The sequence below is a fragment of the Bufo bufo genome, chromosome 1 (genome assembly GCF_905171765.1).
Source record: "Bufo bufo chromosome 1, aBufBuf1.1, whole genome shotgun sequence".
Taxonomy (NCBI): Eukaryota; Metazoa; Chordata; class Amphibia; order Anura; family Bufonidae; genus Bufo; species Bufo bufo.
The window spans coordinates 816,116,915-816,130,312 of NC_053389.1; the positions used below are offsets into that span (position 1 = coordinate 816,116,915).

General features: G+C 43.4%; 1 protein-coding gene across 1 annotated transcript in view; it reads right to left on the reverse strand.

The window, feature by feature from the left end:
* The window catches only part of CLDN15 (claudin 15), a 64,987-nt gene extending 51,792 nt beyond the window's left edge, over nt 1-13,195 (reverse strand). The window contains exon 1 of the mRNA XM_040415283.1: nt 12,471-13,195. Coding sequence (XP_040271217.1) covers nt 12,471-12,687 — 217 coding nt within the window. The 5' untranslated portion in view covers nt 12,688-13,195. The remainder of the gene's footprint in view (nt 1-12,470) is intronic.
* Between the last annotated feature and the right edge of the window lie 203 nt (nt 13,196-13,398).

The following is a 13,398-nucleotide window of genomic DNA, read 5'->3' on the forward strand; positions in this document are numbered from 1 at the left end:
TACCAGGAGAGTTGCTGCAGGAGAAGTTTGCCTTAACTGTGAAGCTTTTTTTGTGAAGATTACATCAGCAAAAGGTGACAGGGGCTGATATACTAATATAATGTAAACTACTGTATACTGTGGGGTGCTGTATACTGTGGGGTGCTATACTGCTCTACTGTATACTGTGGAGAGATGTATACTGTGGGGTACTGTATACTGTGTGGTGCTATGCTATTCTACTGTATACTATGGGGTGCTGTATACTGTGGGTGCTATACTGCTCTACTGTATACTGTGGGGTGCTGTATAATGTGGGGTACTGTATACTGTGGGGTGCTATACTGTTCTACTATGGGGTACTGTGGGGTACTGTATACTGTGGGGTGCTATACTGCTCTACTGTATACTATGGGGTGCTGTATACTGTGGGGGGTGTATACAGTGGGGTGCTATACTGCTCTACTAAATACTGTGGGGTGCTGTATACTGTGGTGTGCTCTACTGCTCTACTATATACTGTGGGGTGTTGTATACTGTGGGGTGCTGTATACTGTATATTGTGGGGTGCTTTATACTGTGGGAGCTGTATATTTTGGGGTGCTGTATACTGTGGGGTGCTATACTGCTCTACTGTATACTGTGGGGTGCTGTATACTGTGGGATTCTGTATACTCTGGGGGGCTGTATACTGTGGGGTGCTATACTGCTCTACTGTATACTGTGGGGTGCTGTATACTGTGGTGTGCTATACTGCTCTACTGTAAACTGTGGGGTGTTGTATACTGTGGGGTGCTGTATACTGTAGGGGGCTGTATATTTTGGGGTGCTGTATACTCTGGGGTGCTATACTGCTCTACTGTATACTGTGAGGTGCTATACTGCTCTACTGTATGCTGTGGGGTGCTGTATACTGTGAGGCGTGGTATTCTGTATAGTTTGGGGTGCTGTATACTGTGAGGTGCTGTATACCGTGAGGTGATGTATACTGTGGGTGCTGTATATTGTGGAGTGCTATACTGCTGTACTGTATACTATGGGGTGCTGTATAATGTGGGGTGCTATACTGCTCTACTGTATACTGTGGGGTGCTATACTGCTCTACTGTATACTATGGGGTGCTGTATACTGTGGGATTCTGTATACTCTGGGGGCTGTATACTGTGGGGTGCTATACTGCTCTACTGTATACTGTGGGGTGCTGTATACTGTGGTGTGCTATACTGCTCTACTGTATACTGTGGGGTATTGTATACTGTGGGGTGCTGTATACTGTAGGGGGCTGTATATTTTGGGGTGCTGTATACTCTGGGGTGCTATACTGCTCTACTGTATACCGTGAGGTGCTATACTGCTCTACTGTATGCTGTGGGGTGCTGTATACTGTGAGGCGTGGTATTCTGTATAGTTTGGGGTGCTGTATACTGTGAGGTGCTGTATACCGTGAGGTGATGTATACTGTGAGTGCTGTATATTGTGGAGTGCTATACTGCTGTACTGTATAGTGTGGGGTGCTGTATAGTGTGGGGTGATGTACAGTTTGGGGTGCTGTATACTGTGAGGTGCTGTATATTGTGGAGTGCTGTATATTGTGGGGTGCTATACTGCTCTACTGTATACTGCTGTATACTGTGAGGTGCTGTATACTGTGGGTGCTATACTGCTCTACTATATACTGTGGGGTGCTGTATACTGTATACTGTGAGGTGCTGTATATTGTGGGGTGCTGCATATTGTGGGGTGCTATACTGCTCTACTGTATACTGTGAGGTGCTGTATACTGTGGGATGCTATACTGCTCTACTATATACTGTGGGGTTCTGTATACTGTATACTGTGGGGTGCTGTATACGGTGGGGTGCTGTATACTGTATAGTGTGGGGTGCTATACTGTGGGGTGCTGTATACTATAGGGTGCTATACTGTATATTATGGGTTGCTGTATATTATAGGGTGCTATACTGCATACTGTGGGGTAAGGTATACTATAGGGTGCTATACTGCATACTGTGGGGTGCTGTATACTATAGGGTGCTATACTGCATACTGTGGGGTGCTGTATACTATAGGGTGCTATACTGAATACTGTGGGGTGCTGTATACTATAGGGTGCTATACTGTATACTGTGGGGTGCACTGTAACACTAGGGTGAGCCGAGCCCTGGTCTCCTTCCTGCAGAGCGGTGCCCACTTCCAGCCCCGAGCCCAGCTGCCCAGAGCACTGATCCTGAGCCGCTGGAGTCTTCAGAACTGAAAGTATTTACAGTAATTCACTGTACTCTACCAGGTGTGTCGATTTTTTTTTGTGTGGTGGAGGGCGTGATTGCATGCTAGGGTGTGGGAAGGCGGGATCCAGGGGGCCCAAATTTTTGCCCAGGGTCCAATCAATATTAAAGACGGCCCTGAGAGCAGATACTGAGGATTACACCCAGTATACAGGACAGGAGAAGTGGTACTGTGCAGTGTCCATATATACAGAATAAGAGCAGATACTGAGGAATACACCAGTATACAGGACAGGAGAAGTGGTACTGTGCAGTGTCCATGTATACAGAATAAGAGCAGATACTGAGGAATACACCCAGTATACAGGACAGGAGAAGTGGTACTGTGCAGTGTCCATATATACAGAATAAGAGCAGATACTGAGGAATACACCAGTATACAGGACAGGAGAAGTGGTACTGTGCAGTGTCCATATATACAGAATAAGAGCAGATACTGAGGAATACACCCAGTATACAGGAGAAGTGGTACTGTGCAGTGTCCATATATACAGAATAAGAGCAGATACTGAGGAATACACCCAGTATACAGGAGAAGTGGTACTGTGCAGTGTCCATATATACAGAATAAGAGCAGATACTGAGGATTACACCCAGTATACAGGACTGTAACTAGACATACAGAAGTGCACGCTATAAAAATTATGCTTCACCTACAGAATAATGGAAGTAGTACTGTTCACTTTATCTAGTATACAAGAAAATTGGTACTGTGCAGTGATCAAACATGTGGATATGTACTCATACCGAGAATACAGCATACCTCTCTACCATCCCGGATCCTGCGGTACAGTCCAGGATTGCAGTGGCTGTACCGCTGTCCCGATACGGGGGAGCTATGTCCCGCTTTCTGGCAGCGGTCTCTGCGTTCATAAGAAGCAGAGACAGTTGCCTGTATTATGATGAAGCAGAGAGCTGGCTTCTCTCCCTGCTTCATCATCTCTAGTGCTGAAAAAGTTTGCCGCGGCGCGCTTTGTGTGCTGCACGATATGTCCCTCTTTGTTCATTTAGAAAGTTGGGAGGTATGGTACAGAGAAGAAGTAACGTGCATATGGGCAGGGTGCAGAGGTTCTAGCAGGTTCCATATGGTCCCTAAGGTCTCCTGGCTCCCTGCTGGATTATGACACCAAATAATCTGCTTACAGCCGTCAATAAATGCAATTGTTTTATGGCGGGTTATAACTCCTGCTGTGTGACAGAAAGATTTATTGTGGAGGGGGAGTGGAGTATCCTTGAGGTCCACACATTCCCAATGTCAAGGTCATCTCCCCGACCACAGCTGTGGAGATAATGCTTTGGGCAGAGGTGGGGGAGCTGCTGATACCCTATAGTGTACATATACTGAGTATATACCAAGCAAATACTCTTATCTGCCATACAATGATATATAGTATTTACACACCATGTAGTAATACCGAGTATAGAGTGGTTAGTACTTACCTGCCATGTAGTGATACTGTGTAAGTAGTGACAGCCTACATATAGTTATACTGGGAATATAGTGTACTGCCATGTAGTGATAAGGGGTATATAGTGACAACCTGCATATAGGTATACTGGGAATATAGTGTACTGCCATGTAGTGATAACAGGTATATAGTGACAACCTGCATATAGTTATACTGGGAATATAGTGTACTGCCATGTAGTGATACTGCGTAAAACCTACATATAGTTATACTGGGAATATAGTATACTGCCATGTAGTGATAAGGGGTATATAGTGACACTAATAATACAGTGTGACGCGGCTCACAGCGCCACACATTGTGTAGTGGCCGTTCTAGTGTACTGCAGCTCAGCTCCTATAATGTAGGAAATCCAGTTTTCCCGTACATGACTGACACGTGACGGATTATCTTACGTCTAGGCTGGGTTCCCAGGTAATGCCCTCGGACTGAATTAAACCTTTTGCATTGTGATTCCTCTGCACCAATTCATCCGAGCAACTAATTATTTCTGGGTAATTAATTATAACTCATAGGAGTGGAATTCTTCTTACAACAAGTAATATTCTCTCCGACCACAAAACCAACCCCAAGCCAAGACAAATCATTGGTGGAGTTTTCCTTTAGAAAAACTTCACAGCCTCAAGCTGCAGAAATATAAGGGGAAATACTTATGGAGATGTTGGTGCCTCAAATATCCTAATCTACTAATGGAATAGCCAAGTGGTTCGTCTGGGTCTCTATAAAGTTGGTGCTAAATGTATGGGGCATGGAGTATTTACTATTAACCCAAGCAATGTGGGACATCTCAGGACCAGTGCTGATCATGTCCATTCTCCATACTAGTCGGTTTCAGCATAGGCACCTGTCTTCTATTTTCATTGTTGCTGAACATTTCAGGTCATTCTCACTTTTTAAACGTAAAAACACCAAGTTGGAGCTCACCTCACCATACACCACCGAGGAGCACGGACACAGAACCGGAACCAAGGATGAGAAGTAGCAAAAAAATATTGTCCAGCTTCACCTCGCAGTGCGTGTTTTATTAGGAAACGTGCTTAAAAACCAAACATCAGGCTCATATCATCAACATGTTTCGGATCAACATATATTACAGATCCTTCCTCATGAATTCTCACTTTTTAGTTATGTTTTTGATGTACCATATGAATTACTAAAATTGCTGAGGGACCAAGGTTTACCCATTCTCGTTTGCTGGGTTGGTGACTGACATAAAGCTCAGCCAAGCAGAAGTTGGGAACCAGGTATTCCCCATAAATGTTAAAATGACTGAGGGATTAAGGTTTACCCTTTCTCTTTGACTGGTCTGGAGACTGGCATAAAGCTTAGACAAATGTTAGGAACCAGCCATTCTCCAGGTCATTCTTACTCTGTGGTCATATTTATGATATACCATATAAAAAGTTAAAATGGCTGAGGGATTAAGGTTTATCCTTTCTCGTTGACTGGTCTGTTGACTGGCATAAAGCTTAGTCAAATGTTAGGAACCAGCCATTCTCCAGGTCATTCTCACTCTGTGGTCATGTTTCCAATATGCCATATAAAATGTTAAAGTGGCTGAGGGATTAAGGTTTACCCTTTCTTGTTGACTGGTGACTGGCTTAAAGCTCAGCCAAAGAGAGGCTAGGAATCAGACATTCTTCAGGTCATTCTCACTCTGTAGTCATGTTTCTGATATACCATATAAAAATTTTGCATAATGTTCAGCCAAACAGAGGCATTTCCCAGGTCATTTTCACTCCGCACTACTTACTTTCTATAGTAGTCAGTTGGCCACAGTCGGTGAAATATTGGTGCACATTAGAAGGATTGTCCACCACAATATGTATGGAACAGATCCACAACCCTCAGATTAAAGTAAAAGTATTCTAATTCTAGACCCACGACACTAAGATATCAATTGAATTAAAGTTTATTTTTGTGTTATAAGCATGAAAAAGTTGGTAATGTAATACCGTGCAAATTTCACAGCACGTTCCACTCCATATCGGACCTTTTTTTTCACCCATAACACAAGTGCAGCCTAGCCTCAACTTATAGGAATTGGCCTCATCCAAAATGATGTCTGGTAGGAGCTGCTACCGAATGTCATTTCCGATGAGGCCAATTCCTGTGAGCTTAGGTTGCTTTTGTCATATGGGTGTACATGGTTTGAAATTGAGTGGAACGTGGAACGTGCTGTGAAAATGTAGAGCATTACATTACCAACTATTTCATGGTTAGAGTAAACTCTACTTAGCTCAGTTTGTAATGGTCATGGATACTTCACTTTTTTTGTCCTCAAGATGATCTGGAAAATGTCAAATATTAGAAAATCATAAAAATTTTCAATGCATACTTAATGGAAGCTGAGCTGCCAGCATGGCCACGAAACAGTAGATGGAACATTCTGATCCCGGCACAGTCCACTGCTGGTGGCTGCTTGTAACAGCTGAGTCAGACATCTCATATTGATGACCTATCCTGAGTTTACCTCAACCTTGGAAAACTCCTTGAAGTTTTTTTTGCAACTGGGTTTTTATAGTAGATTCACAGAATGTGCCACAAATGTCCAATCAGTTTGGTTGTCCCACCTTAAGAAAGAACACCTATGTGAAGAATGGGTTCATGGCTGCTGTGAATGGATGGTTTTAATCCGTGCAACGGGGAGATGCAGCGGCGGCCGTGCGGGCTTCAGAAGTGACACCGGTGCCGGGGAGCGAGTTAAGTACGTTGTGTATGAAGGGCCTTGGCATTTCAGGGGTTGGATAACCATTTGAATTATGGAAATCGTAGATCTCTATTAGAAAAAAAGCTCTGAAGTGCCCATTTCTGTTTACTTAAAGAGGTATTCTGGTAGGAAAAAGTTATCCCCTATTCACAGAATAGGGGATTATTATCAGATCGGTGGGGGTCCTACCTCTGAGACCCCCACCGATCATGAGAACGGGGGTCCCATACCCCCCTGCAGGACCCCCAACAATCCTGTGGACAGGGGATAACTTTTACCTACAGGAATACTACTTTAACTGTGGAGACGCGCTCCACACTGACTGCTGCTGCCCTCACAGCCTCTCCCCTATAAATATATATATAAATTCATACATAGTTCCCTTCCTGCTTCTATTTTTGTATTGTAAGTAAAGCCTGTATGCTTAGAGCAATGTATAAAAAGATGGCGGCTACACGTGAATTAGTGCCAGCAGTGAGCCCTCGGTTATATCCACAGTTCTCCTAGTTCTCCTCTGTACCCAGTTCTCCCTGTTCTCGTCTATCCACAGTTCTCCTCTGTACCCAGTTCTCCCTGTTCTCATCTATCCACAGTTCTCCTCTGTACCCAGTTCTCTTATTTCCACTGTTTCCATGGTTCTTCTCCTATATCCACGGTTTTCATGGTTCTTCTCACTCTCTTATATCCACAGTTCTCCTACTTCTCCTCTGTACCCACCCAGTTGTCCCTGTTCTCTTCTATCCACAGTTTTGCAGTCATTTTTCATTTTACTGGAGAAGTTATACAAAAATCATAAACAGACATGGAAAATTGGAAAACTATAATAAATAATAAAGATTATAAGTAATACGGGTTTATAGCTCAGATGGTTGGCAAACCTGCTCCTAGTTCTCCTCTTTCTCTTATATCCACAGTGCACTTCTATCCCCAGTTCTCCCAGCTCCCTTCCAGTACTGTTCTCTGTATTCTCCATGCACTATTCTCCCAGTTCTCCTCTATCCCCAGGTCTCCCAGTTTCCCTCTATTCACAGCTCTCCTCTATCCCCAGCTCTCCTCTATCCACAGCTCTCCTCTATCACCAGCTCTCCTCTATCCCCAGCTCTCCTCTATCCCCAGCTCTCCTCTATCCACAGCTCTCCTCTATCCCAGCTCTCCTCTATCCCCAGCTCTTCTCTATCCACAGCTCTCATCTATCCCCAGCTCTTCTCTATCCACAGCTCTTCTCGATCCACAGCTCTCCTCTATCCACAGCTCTCCTCTATCCACAGTTTTCCTCTATCCCCAGCTCTCCTCTATCCACAGCTCTCCTCTATCCACAGCTCTCCTCTATCCCCAGCTCTCCTCTATCCCCAGCTCTCCTCTATCCCCAGCTCTCCTCTATCCACAGCTCTCCTCTATCCCCAGCTCTTCTCTATCCCCAGCTCTCCTCTATCCCCAGCTCTCCTCTATCCCCAGCTCTTCTCTATCCCCAGCTCTTCTCTATCCCCAGCTCTTCTCTATCCACAGTTCTCCCAGCTCTCCTCTATCCACAGTTCTCCCAGCTCTCCTCTATCCACAGATCTCCCAGATCTCCTCTATCCACAGTTCTCCCAGATCTCCTCTATCCACAGTTCTCCTCTATCCACAGTTCTCCTCCATCCATAGTTCTCCCAGATCTCCTCTATCCACAGTTCTCCCAGATCTCCTCTATCCACAGCTCTCCTCTATCCACAGCTCTCCCAGCTCTCCTCTATCCACAGTTCTCCCAGATCTCCTCTATCCACAGTTCTCCCAGATCTCCTCTATCCACAGTTCTCCTCTATCCACAGTTCACCTCCATCCACAGTTCTCCCAGATCTCCTCTATCCACAGTTCTCCCAGATCTCCTCTATCCACAGTTATCCCAGATCTCCTCTATCCACAGTTATCCCAGATCTCCTGTATCCACAGTTCGCCTCTATTCAAGGTTCTCCTCTATCCACAGTTCTCCTCTATTCACAGTTCTCCCAGATCTCCTCTATTCACAGTTCTCCCAGGTCTCCTCTATTCACAGTTCTCCCAGATCTCCTCTATTCACAGTTCTCCCAGATCTCCTCTATTCACAGTTCTCACAGATCTCCTCTATCCACAGTTCTTCCAGATCTCCTCTATCCACAGTTCTATAGTTCTGTGTCCCTAGTTCTCCCTGTTCCCTTTCATCCACAGTTCTCCTCTTTCCCTTGTTCTCCCAGTTCCCCTTTTTCCACAGTTCTCCTCTATCACCAATTCTCTTCTATTCACAGTTTTCTTCTATCAACAGTTCTCCCAGTTCTCCTCTGTGCATCATTCTCCAATATTTAAAGGGGTTCACCAGGATTTTGATGGCCTACTATATACTCAGGATAGGTCATCAATATTGTATTGGCAGCGTTCCGACTGCCCGGCACCCCGCTGATCATCTGTTTGATGAAGCCATGGCACTCTGAGCGCTTAGGCCTCGTCCTAGGCTATGTGACATAACGTTCATCGGTCACAATGCATAGGCACAGCTCATTCCCATTCAACTGAATAGGGCTGAGCTGCAATGCCAGTGCTCAGCGTTGTGCTTGGTAACCTGTAAGGAGGCTGCAGTGAGTGCCACAGCTTGCTAAAACAGTTAATGGGTGGGGGTTCCATGAGTTGGACCCCTGCTGATCTCTTATTGATGGCCTATCCTAATATTATCATTCACTTACTGCATGTCCATCTGTTATGAAGAATTATATAACTGCTGTCTGGCTCAGCAGATATCAGTTAGAGCCAAAATAAATATAATTGGGTGCATTCTGGGATGTCACATCAATAAAACTACTTCATCGTTGAAATTGCAACACCAAGAAGGAAAAGTCATGGAATTATGGAAATCACAGGATGGATAGACATGTTAATGACATGCAAATGATAAAAAAATTGGAAACAAAATATTTAAAACAACATGGAGTATGAGCACTACGCGCAGAAATGCCAATAGCCTTGGCATGCTATCAATGAGGTTATACATGGTTGTCTGAGGAATATTCTGCTATACTGAATGCACTTGAGCACACAAATCATCAAGATTTGATGTCGGCAGTTCCCTTTGCAATTGCTAACCAATAACCTCCCAAATGTGCTTGATGGGGGACAAGTCCAGAAATGCTACAGGTCATTTAGGCCACCCAGACTGTTAACTGTAGCACAAGTAACACGTGGCCCGGCTTTGTGCTGTTCAAAAACACATCCTGGGACACTTTGTAGAAATGGCCGCACCACTAGTTCCACGACCAAATCAATGTAACGCTGAGCTGGTAGTGTATCTGAAATGATAGCTATAGGGGTCTGGATGCCATACATTATGCCACGGCACACCACAGTCCTGGGAGTAGGACAGGTGTGACGTCCCTTTGTGAAGACCTCTTCATTGCCCATGTGGTCTCCAGACCAATCTCCTGATATTGTTGCATCAGAGACAAATGTGGGACTCATCGCTGAAGAGGACAGACCTCCATTCCAGCCTCCATCTTGCTGAGCTCCATGAGAGCCCTTCCGAGTGGTGGCGTGAGGTCAATGAAACACCTGTAGCTGGATGTCTGGGTTGTAGCCATTGTCATACAGATGCCTTCTAATGGTTTGTGTAGACAATGTGTGCCACCCTAGTTTTAGGATGTGGCATCTGCTGTCACTTGCAGCACAGAATGGATGACTACACGCCATTCTTCTAATCAGATGATCCGTCTGTGCAGATGTTCTCCTCTGTGCACCACTTGCTACCATTCTTGTTCATCTAGTTCTTACAACCACCAGGACACACAGCATTGAAGATTACTGACACGTCGGCCTAGTCTGCCGGAGTGATAAACTAAGGTCTCTCAGGTCAAGGATTCTGTCCCTCTCAGTTTGGCACTAGTGGTGATAATTGGTACGGCTATGAACAGGAGGCTTCATACGATTTTTGAGTTTTCATGTGGCTGAAAAACCTAGCTTTCAATCTGGCTTTTATGTCCCTACCACATGCCACAGATTAGAGCTAGGTGCTTGAAAATGTCATTATATGCAGATCTTAGTGACACCTGCTACTTCCTTGATTTTTATAATCTTACAGTTAGTTCTTCCTGGTGTCGCAATTTCAATGTTGAGGAGAAAATTAAACAAAGTGAAGTCTACAGTATATAATGTCTACTGTCCACCTGACACCTACTGTACAAAATAGAGGGGCAACCACTAATGGAGTGCCAAATTGCAGTGTATATGCAATGTGGAGAGGTGACCTACCTCATGTGTGTCTTATTACACTATATACACAATAAGGAGAGGTAATCTACCTCATGAGTGTAATATTACACTATATATACAATAAGGAGAGGTAACCTACCTCACGAGTGTAATATTACACTATATATACAATATGGAGAGGTAACCTACCTCATGTGTGTAATATTACAATATATATACACAATATGGAGAGGTGACCTACCTCATGAGTGTCTTATTACACTATATACACAATAAGGAGAGGTAACCTACCTCATGAGTGTAATATTACACTATATACACAATATGGAGAGGTAACCTACCTCATGAGTGTAAACTTACACTATATATACAATATGGAGAGGTAACCTACCTCCTGAGTGTAATATTACACTATATATATATAATATGGAGAGGTAACCTACCTCCTGAGTGTAATATTACACTATATATACAATATGGAGAGGTAACCTACCTCCTGAGCGTAATATTACACTATATATATACTATGGAGAGGTAACCTACCTCATGAGTATCACGTGGTTATATCTCCCAACTTTTTGGACTGTCAGAGACAGACACTTGTGGTTCATTTTTCCTGCATATTTATACACGTCAATAGTTTTCTTTTATACAACAGCATAAAAATGATCTGAACATGGAAATTTCTAAAATCCATATTGCATCAAACAATGAAATAATATACAAGGTGGGCTGTAATATACACATAGACTGCTTCACTGCCATCTGTATTATCTCTGTCTGATCTCCCATTGTTATTGCTGTCATGGTTTTTGACTTTTCTTATAATGTACAAAATCTGTACGTTTTCCATATATTGATCTGCATTTATGATGCTTCTTTCTCTTAAATAAAATCTTTGAAACATAATATACAAATAGGAACCAGATATACAATATGGAGAGGTAACCTACCTTATGACTGTAATATGACATTATAGGTACAATATGGAGAGGTAACCTACCTCATGAGTATACTATTACACTATATATACAATATGGAGAGGTAACCTACCTTATGAGTATAATGTTACACTATATATCTACAATATGGAGAGGTAACCTACCTCATGAGTTCCACTTTGCACTAGATGTACAATATGGAGAGGTAACCTACCTTATGACTGTAATATTACATTATAGGTACAATATGGAGAGGTAACCTACCTCCTGAGTGTAATATTACACTATATATATATAATATGGAGAGGTAACCTACCTCATGAGTGTAATATTACACTATATATACAATATGGAGAGGTAACCTACCTTATGAGTATAATGTTACACTATATATATCTACAATATGGAGAGGTAACCTACCTCATGAGTGGCACTTTGCACTAGATGTACAATATACTCTGTTGTGCCTCCACACTACCCTTTTCTTGATTACAAACGAGAACTTTCAGAAGTTCTTGTAGAATTTCATTACCCATATGGTCACCAATTTACTTCAGTAGTGGTGTCCTCTGTGGTCAGTCTCCTACTCCTACTTTATGATTGTACCCTAAAGTTTTTACTTCATGTTTCAAGAAACTTCCTATCATCATTTTTGATGAACGGACACCTATTGTGTTTTACAGAATTTTTTTACCAAAAACCTTCACCCCAAGACCCCAACCATGGATGATCCCAAATGCTACACCTTGAATGACTGAAAACATACTACTTCCAAAAGCCTCTACCAAGACTATTCCACCAAAGTCTTCAACCATGAATAGCTTCAGTATCTTCAACCTCATAACACCCAGACCTCTTATCCCTTATAATAACTCACCTGACAGAGCCAGCAAAGATGGAAAGTCTCGACAGTTGTACACTCCGGTAGAGTCAGTGGCGCAGCTCATCCAGAGGTTTTCAAACAAGGTGGATGTCGTGATGACGTTCCCATCCACAGATGACACTCTCCAGTTGGAATTGAAGAGAGTGATCCCCAACATGGTGGAGCCTGTGACCCCAAAGAAAAACCCTATGGTCTCCAAAACGGCAGACATCTGTGCAAGTGGTTGGGAAGATGAAGCAGAACTGGAATGTGTCTTATTTTTGGTGTCACTTGTTCTGCATTACCATCCACGTCCTCAGATGTTGACTGCCACTGGTCTTGATTTAGGTCTGACCTGCTTTACTGACCTGTATTGATCTGTTATCAATTTCTATTAGCTTTTCTCCTTCCTGTCAATAACCTTCTAAACACTGACTCTTTTACCCCTGTCACCCTCTTTTTTTGCCTCAACCCCTGGCTCTTATGTCCCTTGATCCTCTATCTCCAGCTACTAGACTAGTTATTGACTTCCTTGTGGCAAATCAGCTGCTGTCATGCAGAGCGAGTGGAGATGTTCTGTTGTGTATCCCAGCTCTGCTACGTAGAGAGAACAGCTATGTGAAGGTGTATTAAACCCTGAGCTCCTCCTCAGCATTCTCCTACACCACACCTTTAGGAGACAACTGCTGATACAGAGCGCTCTGCACTAGACTGATACACTGTACCTGTGCAGCATACAGGTCTACAGGAATGTACATTATACTGTGTCTTCATGCTACAGGTTTCCTCTTCCCTTAGGCAAACCTTCATTTAGCAATTCTGTCCCAATCATTTCCTAATACCCTCTGCACCTTTATTTCTATCAGGTTATGAAACAGTGAGCATAGGGAAATATAGCAATCATTGTAACGTATGGGAATCATGAGTGTCCACCATGACCACC